The sequence below is a fragment of the Crassostrea angulata genome, chromosome 2, assembly GCF_025612915.1.
Source record: "Crassostrea angulata isolate pt1a10 chromosome 2, ASM2561291v2, whole genome shotgun sequence".
Classification (NCBI taxonomy): Eukaryota; Metazoa; Mollusca; class Bivalvia; order Ostreida; family Ostreidae; genus Magallana; species Magallana angulata.
In genome coordinates this window covers 46,944,640-46,958,061 of record NC_069112.1, presented here as the reverse complement: position 1 = coordinate 46,958,061, position 13,422 = coordinate 46,944,640, and the positions used below count along the sequence as shown (strand labels likewise).

Genomic DNA, 13,422 nt, shown 5'->3' with positions numbered 1-13,422 from the left:
TTTATTTACCTTTAACTGAAAAAAGGTATTTGAATAATTTTAATAAAAAGATATTCATGATTTACACTTTTAATAAATCTATTATTTTCAGTCTATTGAATTTGTTAACCAAATTAACTGGTGACCATTCCCCTTACCTGGTAGCTTTTTGTTGACCAAATAATCCCGTTACCATCCAAACATCGATATTTATTCATCTTTATATATCTTTTTGTTTATATTTTTGAACATTGTTTTGAAATGCTCTTTTCTTTTGTTAAAAAAAGGACAAAAGGAAAAAAATCTCTATTTTGTAAACGCGAGCATGTAAAATATGTCTTCATGATAATTATACGTTTTAGTTGTTTCCTCTATTATAACTTTTTAACAGCATTACATAAGGAAAATCAAGTTTTATTGAATCGACACGATGAATCATTAGCAGGTGAAATAATTTGATAAAATGTGAATCATTTTTTGATTATTCAGATGTACCAAACCCGCTTCGTGCTGATGAATATCATCCTCAAACAGAAGTACAATCCATGGCAGAATATACGGTAAGTTAAAAATGCCATATTTTTATGTACATGAATTCTAGATTACATTAATTTTGTATTAGATTTCGTAACTGTAAGATACTGATATATAAAAAGAAGCCCTATGGAAAAAAACAAGTTCATATAGTAATTTAATGTTACAAGATACCTACATTACAGAAAAAGTTGAACTTATTTCAGAAGATATGTTTTAGTGAATGTTATTTTTACCTGATTCAGATATATCTTAAACAAAGCAACAACGAAAGTGACGTCATTTAACCGCTAAAAATTCTTCTTTAATTTTTTTAATTGATGTAGGATTATTACTTCGATGATAGTTTGAATCCATTATCATCGTTTGGAAAATCTACAGAGGCTAAAGATAAATATTTACCAAAACATCCGAAAAGCAGATCAACATCAATCTATGAAAGAAATATTGGTTATGCTGACATTGTATGATATGTATTTTGAAATTGCTCGATATTTACTGAAATTTGTAAAGAAGTTTAGTGATATTTTTTTTTAGAAGTAGAACTAAAGCCATCGGTAAAGTACTCCTATTACAAGGCCAAATATTTTCAACGTTTTCATTATAATCACAAACTTATGAGGGACTGCCAAGATCGTATAGAAGGTTTAAGAAGTACCAGGGATCAAGTAAACTTAATTGGTGACGACGCTGAAGACGTTATAATTAAAATAGGGATTGTTGGAGAGTATACTGAAGACAAGCTTAATTTATTATTAAAAAGAAAAGGTAAAGTATAATAATAAAGTTCTTGTCAAAAAAAAAAAAACATAGTTGTGAAGTGTTCGGGTATACATTAATTTGAAAAGATTATTTATAATTAGGAAAAAGGGAGAGACCACCAAAAAATCAACAAATTTGGAAACAGTCCCCAATTATTTGTTTTGAAAAATCAACAAAATCGGCGTTAAGGGTATGTTTTTCCTCTACATTTGAGCATTTTATCTACATATCTCTTTATGATGTATATTTTTTCATAATATAACCGTTTTTCTTATTTTTCAATAACTCTATTTTTATAAATATAATATCAATTAGTTTTGTGAATTTAGATGTTACGCAGAGAGGAGGCTTGCCATAAAATACTGATTATATCTGATCCCAATAACAATGAACCGGAAAGAGTAGAAGACTCCATTGTCATCATTAGAGAAGACAAGGAACAAATTCTCAAAACGATCTCTGTTTGTTTGGAGGAACATATTCATGAAATATTGCAAGGCTGGTCGGTAAATCTGCCGTTGGAAGGTTTCGGCAAATACCTACCCGACATTTTTGCCGAAATAGAGGATATCCGTAAGCAAATGCTGTTTGATGATAATAACCACTACACAACTGATGCTTCTGCCTTTCGGGATGCTGGTAACAAATTAATTGTTCCAAGCAATGTGAAGGAATACCTTTTTGGGTAAATATGTTGTATGTCTCTAAAGATATTATAATGATGTTAATTACTTTACTGTTTGAAAAAAGAGGATTTTTATTTTTGGGTTCAATTATGGCAACTTAAATCTAAGACTTATAAATGTGTTAATAAAGTTTAATTCAATTACTAAGCTATTGAACAACATGTACTAAACTTCCTTTAGCAATTGGACAAAAAAATCCATAACTTGCAATAGTTAATCACATTTTTCTCTTTTTGACGATGCACTACCATTTTGATTCATTATCATTCATTGGTCATCAAACTCAATACGCCATCCGACAAAACGTTAAACGATCCTCAAGCATATATACTCAATTAACATTAAATTGCAATTTACTTTTGTTTCCAGAAGATGTGATGTTAATTCATTTGGAATCTGGAGAAATTCGTCATTCAAAGTGTTTGTCAAAAAAACGATTGATGCAAATGAATTAAAATCTGAACTGAAGAAAATACATCAAACATTTTTTGAGAACTACAACTTAGAAATCGTGAAAGGAAAATTGGTAGCGCTAAATACCTTAAAGCAGGGAAATTTTATACTACGAAATCAAGACGGACAAAAGTACGCGGGAACACTTGGTGGGTTTGTTTCAAAAACAGATGATGAGAAAAAAATATATGTGTTGACTTGTAATCATGTATTTCCTAAAGAAGAGCTTCTTGCGTACACGGATAACCCTACCGACGGATATATGCATGTAGGTACCTGTGTGTTCACAACAAGGGACAGTTCTTGTGATTTTGCAGCTGTTGAAATAAATGAGTCTTTCTTAAATAATTGCGAAGTACCCTTAAGAAGGGAAGACGAAAAGAAAACAAGTGCAAAAGTATATGATGAAAGTTTAGAGCAAATAAGCATTGTGCATAAAATAGGAGCCAAAACAAACATTACCAAAGGACGTATTTGTTGTTCGGAATATTATGACAGGGGTATGCCTGAAAACCTTTTCCTCGTGAAGGGTACAAGAACAGTGTTTTCAGAACAAGGCGATAGTGGATCGCTGGTTTTTTCCAGACCAAAGACTGGACGGCAAAACTACATTAATGTCATTTGTATGGTATTCGCCAATAACTACCTGTCACGTGAAGAAGATAGTGATGATGATCAGAACCTAAAGAAGGACAAAGAAATGGAAGGTTCTCCGAAGAAGGATGCAGAAAGGGTAAAAGAAGACTTAGACGAAACAACAAGCCCTAATACTTCCGCTTCTTTTGTCGGAGACGATGAACAAAATAATAAAAATCTATCTTGTTGTTACCGTATACACCCTGCTTTTGATCTTTTTAAAGAAGAAAGAGGTGTGGAGGTAAAATTTAAGGATGACTTGCCAACACCTTCGTCTTCATCTGACGATTCGTATGAAGAAACCAACTGATTTAATACAAAAGTTTTTGGCGTTCTCGTGTGTTGTTATAGCAGCTGACCTAAAGTGATTTTTATACTAATAGAGATATCATTTCCTGCGTATTCACATCAAGGGACAGTTCTTGTGATTTTGCAGCTACTGAAATAAATGAGTCTTTTTCAAATAACTGCGAAGTACCCTTAAGAAGGGAAGACACAAAGAAAACCAGTGCAAGAGTTTTTGATGAAAGTTTAGAACAAATTATCTTTGTGCATAAAATTGGAGCCACCACTAACGTTACCAAAGGAAAGATTTTAAGATTCGAACACTATGCGAAGCATTTGTCAAAAAATCTTTTTCTCGTAAAGGGTACAGGAGAAAAGTTTTCCGATCAATGCGATAGTGGAGCGTTAGTTTTTTCTAGACCAAGGTCTGGGCGGCAAAACTACATTAATGTCCTGGGTATGGTATTTGGAAATAACTTCATAGATGATGATAATCCTGATGATAGTGATGATGATCGCATCGTGGAAAAAAAAGATAGAAAATTCTCAAAATAAGGATAAAGAAAGGTAGAGCCAAATGTGAAAAAAACAACAACCTCAAACACTTTCGCTTCTGATGTCGCAGATGATGAAAATCTATCTTGTTGTTACCGTGTACAGCCCGCTTTTGATCTTTTGAAAGAGAAAAAGGACATAGAAGTGAAATTAAGGGTGACTTATCTACACCCTTATCTTCTTCGGACGATTCTTATGAAGAAGCTTGTTAAATAAAGATATGTAATAGCGTTTCAGTGTGTTTTTACAATGCTGATTTGAGCTAATTTGAAATGAATTTTCTGCAAGGAAATAACCAGAGAAACTGAAGCATTTTAATGAATTATTTTTCGAGCACAAAACGTGCACATTGTATTTTAATTTTATGAAATGTTTTCTGCAGCTTAAACAGGTCTACAACTCATTCATTCATAAATATGCGTTTAAGAGACATTATCATATCAAATTTGATACTTTTTATATATTTTATAAAATGATCTCAAACAAGTGCCAATTGTATGCATTGTACTTTTAAGGAAATGCATATCAAAAAGAATTACATTTAAAAAAAAACAAATTGATTCTTAAAACAATCACATGTGTATTTCCCAAAAAATGAAACACACGGCACGTTTTTCGGGAAGACATGATGATGTTGATGCATGTAATAGTGATGATGACTAGAACCTTATATAGGAAAAAATGGATGATTTCCGAATGAAGGATGGGGAAAAGTTAAAAACTAATTTTGAACAACCAGCTCCAACACGTCTTTTTCTGTATGAGACGATGATCAAATACACGAAAATTCTATTTTGATGTTACCGTGTAAGCATTTGATCTGTTTAAAGAAGAAGAAGAGTATGACCTGAAAATCAATTTTCCGGATATTCTTACGTTAACCAGACGCGGATTGGTCTGTAGTATAATATAACATCTGGGTTTTTTAAGGATTAGATTTACTGAGGATACTAAACCTTTTTTTCAGAATTTACTTTTTGAGTACAAATAAAAGTTCACAAAATGCATTTCTTGAATGTTTTTTTTAAATTTTATTTTTTTAGTTCCATAAATGATTGTAGCTTAAGCCTACGAGACATTCTTTCATATTTACACCGAAGGCACAAAACAATACTTAATAGACACTATCAAATTCACAACTGAATCTTTTAAATATAAAATTATAAGATTATGATTTTCAATCACTTACCTTTTTTATATGTATAATTCTTTTTATGGAATGCATGTAATAAAATAAATTGTTAAGAATTGCTGGCTTCTTTTTTTTTTAAATCACACATGTGACACATGTGCATTTCAAAACAAGAAACACAAGCTATGATCTTTGGGTCGTTAAAGAGGAATTTTAATAATCGTTCTTTACCGACACAAGATACCGGTATAAGCTATAGGGCCAAATGAATGTATCGCAGTGACATTGTAAAGCTTGGATCTTCAGACATAATGCGTTTTACATCTCAAAATAATAAGACGTGCCGATGTATCCTGATTGTCTGGCCTTAAACTGTTTGCGTAATATGCAAATAGCTGAGCGGAGTCAACTGTATAAATCTCAAAAGATTATCTTTTTATTTCATAATAGAAACGAATAGCATTTCGGCTTAAAATAAATATATTTTTTGACAAAAGTTTTAAAATTTACTGAATTAGCCCTTTGAATATGTTATACGCACTTATGACTCGTGAATGTAGCTATAATTCAACTACAGACGGACAAATATCTAAGTAGCGGTTTCACTTGGAAATACCTGTGGTTGTGTTCGTCAGTTATATTACATTATTATAGAAGCAAGTTTTGTTTATGCAGAACTTTTTATATCCATGGATAATTTTTAACAATTGTCAATAACTTAAATTACTTTAAATAAATTGCGTATTTCACGGAAAGCATGTTCTAATGGTGTGCAAATTTTCATCAATTTCATGTATGATGTTGTAAATACATGTACATATCATTCGATGTCGCTAGATGATTTATATTGGCTGTAAATCCTATACTTTGAGTGTTTTATATTTTGAAAGTTGTAAACTAGCAAAACAAATTCTTACTACTGGTTTTTGAATCATCGCAATTCATCTTTCGGGTCAATAAGCTTCGTTAGAAATACATCTTTAAATGAAATCTAATAAACGTTTTGCATGATAAATGTACTGCATTGAAAAGATTTAAACACTTTTTTGTTTATTATTAGTCCCCTACTGGTTTTCACCGGAGGGAACTATAGCTTCCCTCTGCGTCCGTCAGTCCGTCCGTCCGTCTGTCTGTCCGTCTCTCTGTCCCACTTCAGTTTTCCACACTTTTTTTCTTTATGCGTTTGAGGAATAATATGAAATTTGCTGAACAGCTTCAAAATGTCAAACTACAGATCAAGTTTAAACTTTTGTAGCGTCTGGTCGACATATTTTCGAGAAAATTAATGTTTTATATTCCAATTTTTTAATGTTCGGGTTCCTTATCGGGCTCGGTGTGTATTGAATAAACGAGGAAAGTATGTAGTTAGTAATAATATCGTGCATTACTTGGACCATTCCTTTTATTGTTTGTATCAAACAAATAAGTTCTGTAAAATAGTGTCAAGCATTGTGTTGTAAATTTAATCGACAGGGTTTTTGTATTACCATAATCCGGTTCGTTATCGGGTTGGTCTCTTGATTCGGGGTACAGAAGACGGTAAGAAATGATATTCTGCATAACAGTGCATTGTTTTCACAAATTTCTACAAACCTGTAGAGGACGTGTATTGCTTATGCACTACTCTCAGAATGCTTGTTTAATGTTAAGATTTCAAGGTGAATCAATAGTGTAGATGAAACTTTAAATGCCCTGACCGACTGTCGAGGCTATTTATGTTTCTTCTTAATATTTGAACCACAATACATATGCACAAGATTTAATCATTACCAATTTTCTAGATCATAAACCTACTACAACACAGTTGATGGATTTAGAAAATCAAAATGGGTAAGAACATTTTTTCTAAATTTTATCGATATAATGATTTGAACATATGAGAATAACGAGCGTTTCTTCTGTTAGATGTGTGAAATATCTAGTTATTTACTAATCTTTAGCTTGAAAGATTACTGTGATTCGTAATCAATAGACAATAAAACAAAAAATAAGAGCGGGTATTTTTAAGGTATATCATTTCAATAGTTATTTTTTCAATTAGATAACGTTTATATAAATTCTGCATAGGAACACCCCTATCACACAAAGTCAGTTTCACAATTTCCGTTAGGAAAAAATAATATTTAAATCATAATTAGATAAACAAGAACACTACGTGGAAATGTTTTAAAACGTGTCATTTATTTATTCCAAAAATATCCTATGCACAAAGCCAGATACAACAAATTATGCATAACTCTTAAGTTATACATTTACCACGAACATCTGATGAAAATGTTCATATAATTTTTGTAGTATGAATCAAATAATATTATGAGTTTTAGGACGATGTATATTAGTATTTTCGTTGATCAGCTTCTAAGCAAGCCTTTTCTTTTTGGATGGACTTCGCCATCCATATGGAATTGGGTGTTTCTGTAATGCTAGTAGCACCTTTGGATTTTTTTATATGTGTATTTTTACCACGAAGTAAATGCTTCTCAACTGTTTTTAAATAGTGTCCGTACTGGAAAGCCTTCTAATTTAAATATTACATAACTCATTCGAAAATTTCTTTTTAAAAAATCGCAAGGTTTTGCATGTTTCATCAAAAAGCATTTTGAAATTAGAAGTACAATACGACACAACGCGACTATGTTAAGGCTGCCCGATTAATTTCACAGCGATATGTAGAAAGTCACTTGTCTGTACTTCATATGATATGACGTCATAGTTAACTTTGACGTCACGATCTGCATTCCTTTCGATCGTTCTTAGGGAATGTGTCGTAACGTAATAAGTGATATTCATTGTGCATAATAAAACTGCTTCATTCCTTTACATAGACACTGTTACAAATACAAGTGGTACTAAATTCAATATCACCGATATGGAGTATAAAAAAAATCAACAGTTTTAAAGCTTCGTAATAGGTAAATAACTATTCATAAACTAATGGTTTTGAGACTCCCCCTGCTACGTGTAATCTAATGAAAGGCGATATGTATATGCATATAAAAACGGCTTGGCACAAGTGAAAGATAAAAACAATCTTAGTATATTTTACGTGAAATCGGGAGAGAAAATAAGTATTAATGTGAATCTTGCTGGGGGAAACCTACCGATTGACCCGATTTTGTGTAAATCGAGCCTAAAAGGTAAAAATGTGCCTAATTTCGATGGCGGTGCGGAATGTTTTGACAATATTTCAAATAAACGAAATATTTATATGAACCCCCACCAAGAACTGCAAAATACATTACTTAACGAAGGATTTTTCATAAAAATATTTTTGATTTAATGTCAAAAATAGTGTTGGATGTCACTGTTAATTCATGTATTAAAAATTTAAAAAAAAAACTCGCTCGGTTAAAGTATTTTTCGATAATTAAAATAGTATCATTTTTCGATAAATATTTTGCTTCGGACAGCCTTAACATAGCCGCGAATTATATATATATATATATATATATATATATATATATATATATATATATATATATATATATATATATATATATATATATATATATATATATCATAAACGGCAGATTACGAAAACGAATCAACTAAATAATCCTACATATATCTGGAAAACATTTTTATCACGCAATTTTAATTGGAGTTGTGCAAAAAATTAAAGATGAAATATCTTAACAGGTTTCAATTTGAAAGAGTCCTTTGTATATATTGATTATATAAAAGGCTTTTAGGAACTTGTTTATTTAAAGGCTCTGTTTATTAATGCTATTGGGCATGGATTAAATACCGACATTGAACACTGAATGCTGAACACTGAATAAAGATCAGCAGTAGATGTTTTAAACACGGAAACTATCTTTAAATGGGTTTTGACACCTGAGAAAATTATATCAATGAAAACAGTGTGTGGCATGCAAAGAAATGTTTTATACCTACTGCACCCCCTCTCCTCTCTCTCTCTCTCTCTCTCTCTCTCTCTCTCTCTCTCTCAAAGTTAAAAATAGAAAATGTTTTTACCAGGGAAGCGAACAAGACATGTACATGAAGTTTATTCTTAAATATTTGATCTAGTGCTGATTATTAAAAAAAATCATTCACAAAGATATTGATCATATTTACCTTTATTTGTTGAGAAAATTGATTGTGTAAGATATTTTACTACAATTGGCAATGTTCTAATTCAATTCAACTTTGAGTTGTTTTTCCATGAATACCCGATACCGAATAGTTTAACACCATAAAACGTATTTTATTCACCGTGTTTTGAGCACGTATCATATGATTCAAAGATGGAAAATAAAATACAGTACATGACTGTGAGATATTTGTTGGCATGGCCAGCGAACTAAAAATGACATTTTTACATTCTGTTTTAAATATAAAAAAAATAAAGGTAAATGCCAGAAGATGAACTGAATGAAGATGTCAGAAATATGAAAACCCTTGCAGAGAACTGTTTAACAAAGCTACAATGTGACTTCGGATTAAGTTATCTGATAAGATATATATTTTTCATTAGTAGTCAACTTCATCAATTTAATTATACTTTTAATTATATTGTTTTATGTTAAGAAATGTCTTTGTCGTACCTGTAAGATGTTAAATCGATATCTAAGGAACAAACTTAAAATGACTTGCCTATTTTCTCATTAAACCAAAGAAATAATTAGGTTTATGGAACGTCTAATTTTTCTTATCTTTTATATTTATTGATTTTTTCATAAAGATGAGTCTCGACGACATTATCTGTTAAACATCTTTTGAATTGTTGTCATATTTAGAAACAGATTCAATCATTTTGGGCATGGTGCAACACAGTTGTTTTTTCAGCTTTATATCAATGTTATACTTATATGGAGTACCTCACTAATGTATTGTATTATATATAACTCTAGTAGCAACAAACTTTTTAGCCAGTTGATTTTATCTCAGCAAACATAGCAACACAGCATATTACATGTATCTTCACTAACACCTATATTTAGTTTAAATCAGCAAGGCATATTTACCAAAGGCCGTGTTTCCAAAACAGAATCACCACCAAGTTTCAATTGCGTAATTTACGGATTAATAGCATTTTAATATGCAGACGGTAATCAAATTCGCAATTCCGTTTTAAATGACTGACTTGTGAGTTAACCAAAAGGTCAAAAAAATTAAATCTTCTTTTTTTATTTTCCAGAGTGTTAAAGATAAAAACTCATCATACCAGATATACCCAGAACATCATTTCATTTCCTTTCAAAAGAAAATTACGTAATATCTTTTTCATGATTCAAAAGATTTCGCGTATACTTTTTGAATTTGATATAAGATAGGATTATTTATCAAGGAACAAAAATACCCACTTACGTAATATTATGGTTAAAAAGGTAAACGGATAAGTGTAAAAAAAATACCCACTGTGTGTGTGAATATATATGTATATATTTCTTTCACGTTTTATAAAATCAAGTCAGGAAGGTAGACACTAATGAGGCATTACGTAAGACGTGCTATCTTGCTATTGACCTCTGAAGACTAGAAATATGAAGACATCTTTGCATATATGTCTCGTGATAAAAATATAATTATTTATTTTGCAAAAGTTTTATGTTGATCAGATTACAAGGCAGACCGATAAGGGATTGGTGTCACTTCTCTTGAGTATTCTGGTTATCATCTTCCTACATCTTGAAGAACTATTTAAATGTATGTAACAACCCCCTGTTCTTTTGGATAACATTTCTAACACCGAGTAGATGAATTTAAACGAACAAAATGGGTAAGAAAATACATTTTTAAAACAAACTTTATGTAGTGTTATCGCTGAACAACCTTTATGATGTACATTTTCTGGATGATCCTCGCACTCTTCATACGTCGTTATACGTCTTCGATGATAACAAAAAACCCCTAAAAACAAGTGCTCTACTGATACGAAGCTAAATTTTTAGTCTTTGAAATAGTTTGAATTTACTTTTTAACCCAACAAGTCAACGGTAATTACCATGTAAACTTATTAAGTAAAACATATTCAATCAAATATCAAATTTTTATCGAAACATCTCTACGTTAAATATGTAAAAAAAAAACAAAATTGTGAGGTTAAAAGGATATTTCATCAATAAGCGTTTTTTAAATTCAAGCATCTCACGGCAATATGTTATATATTCTTTGTATGGACAAGATGACAGATACATTGTCAATAAAAAGGTTCCATAACTAAGAAAACGCGTTTTACAGTGATAAAGTGTGCCGACAAATTCTTGGTAGTTTGAATCGTGCTAAAAACAAAGAATATACCATTTTGCCAGTTTTTAGTTTTTAGTTTAAAAGAACCCATTCCATTGTATTGATTAGTGATAAATGTTCTGGTTCATAGAACTTTATAGTACGGAATTATCTGAAATAAAACGATCACAATGACAAATACGGACTGTATTGGTTTTCACACAAACTACATTCAAGCAACTTCTTTAACTACTGAATTTTCAAATTTCATTCGTTTAAATTGTGTGACGCATAATTTGTTTTATACCAACCGCACCCTTCTCTCTCTCTCTCTCTCTCTCTCTCTCTCTCTCTCTCTCTCTCTCTCTCTCTCTCTCTCTCTCTCTTAAAACTTTAAAAACAAAAAGGAATAACCTCAAGGAGAAGTGATGATAAAATTCTTATTTGCAATTTGTTTGACTCAGTGTGGGATTTTAGGTAACAATTGTCACAACCTGACTTAAGCGTAATTTTAAAAGAAACACAATAAAATATTAAAGCTAAAGTGCTGTATTTCGTACAATGGCTTAATCAGAACCAGAAGTAATTAAAACATCCTCGCTTTATCGCAATATGCACTTGACTAATAGTATACACGATATTTTTGTTATTCCGAACTGACCTGAATTAAAAGACTGAATTATTTCTTTGAAGACGGAAAGTCCAGTGCATCTAAATCACGTCCGGGAAACTCTACGACGGTACTCAAAACTGCCTCTTTCACAACAACACCTATACTCTTTAGCTTTGTTCCCAGTCTTCGGGGATTTCAAGTAAATGTTTTCAATAATTAAAGATTTAGGATTAGAGAAAAAAAGTTTACATTGGAAATTGAGATTTTAATTAAATTTACAATGTTATCCCTCCCCTCTCCGAGTAAGACTCTGACCCAGAGTCTAAGAAAACTTGGATATACGTACCAGTTAAAGTATACACATATTTAAGATTAACATACACAGACATTTAGGATTAAACAACAGTAAAACGGAAATGAAATTACTACATTCACAATTTTAAAAAAATGCGATTCATAACCGGAAGGTTGGAACACCTGCGGACTCTGGTATATAGGAACTGTACGTATGTGGACTGGGACGTGGATATTTCTGTGCTCTGTATGAGTTGGACGCGTACGACTGTCTTATTCCGTTAACACGTGCATGGCATTGTTGACTTGCAGATGATCGGGGTGTGGTGGTTTTGTCCTTCATGTGTTCGTGTGTCTTTATCTCTGTTTTAGATGACTCCTCCGTTAAATGTAGAGTTTCGGTGTTGGTCTCCACACTCCTTTTTCGAATAGGAATTGATACAAAAGGGAACACACATCTCAAATTTATTGTCCTTCTTTGGTCCTACCTATTGGCGATCGAATCTCACTTTCCAGTTTAAAAATGTCGACATCTGTTCTTGAGAATTTCTTTTCAAGGGCCTTAATTTTTTCTTTCGCGCATCTTGAAGTTTTCTTCCAGCACGAGAACTTGTGTTTGTTTTATGGTCATGTTTTTGTTGTCTTTTTCTTCGACGTTGAGAGGTTTGTTCAAATATATCAAGATATTTTTCTGCTGCTTATTATTTAGTTCCTTCAATGCTGAAATCTTCCTTGCAACTGTATTTTTCTTTGTTCTGGTCTGGAACTATCAGTCTTGACACTTTCAAGAAAGAAATAGGTTTTGCGTCAGAAACATTAAAGAATGGGAATTCGATGGCGGTCTCATGTCGAGCTATAAACATGGTCCAGCGTTTTTGGTCGCGCTCTTTCTTATGAGTTGATTTCTTTTTGACAACCTTTACAGTGCCGATCAGACCCAACCTAACAGAAAGTAAACTCAGACTAAACCCTGGGTTTACTTTCTGTTAGGTTTACTGCGGGTTTACTAGAATGGACCCAGAGAAAACTCAACGTAAACCCAGAAAGTAAACCCAGAGAGTAAACCCGGTCAAAAGCAGACCTCTGAAAGCAGACGCTAACTGTGTATTCGGAATTTACAATAGGCATGAATTACAGGCGGTAGGATGGTAAAAAAGGGTCTGCTTCACACCTCAGTGCGAACAGTTGACCTTAAAAGCAATTTCCAAGTAAACCCAAAGTAAACCCCGAGTGGACCCAAATTTTCAAAAAGTAAACCCAGAGTAAATCAAAAAGGTAAACCCAGGGTTAAGTCGGGGTTTACTCTAGTTTTAGGTTGG

At 32.0% G+C, this 13,422-nt stretch overlaps 2 protein-coding genes across 2 annotated transcripts in view; both read left to right on the top strand.

Moving 5' to 3' along the window:
• The first annotated feature begins 524 nt into the window (after nucleotides 1–524).
• Nucleotides 525–3,617, top strand: LOC128174417 (uncharacterized). Its single transcript, XM_052839980.1, has 6 exons — nucleotides 525–539; nucleotides 840–963; nucleotides 1,051–1,281; nucleotides 1,377–1,465; nucleotides 1,605–1,960; nucleotides 2,331–3,617. The coding sequence occupies exons 1-6, from the start codon at nucleotides 525–527 to the stop codon at nucleotides 3,358–3,360; spliced, it is 1,845 nt and encodes a 614-aa protein (XP_052695940.1). The 3' UTR covers nucleotides 3,361–3,617.
• A 3,189-nt stretch (nucleotides 3,618–6,806) lies between these two features.
• The window catches only part of LOC128170674 (uncharacterized), a 31,019-nt gene continuing 24,403 nt past the window's right edge, over nucleotides 6,807–13,422 (top strand). The window contains exon 1 of the mRNA XM_052836438.1: nucleotides 6,807–6,852. Within this exon, the coding sequence (XP_052692398.1) occupies nucleotides 6,849–6,852 (4 nt within the window). The 5' untranslated portion in view covers nucleotides 6,807–6,848. The remainder of the gene's footprint in view (nucleotides 6,853–13,422) is intronic.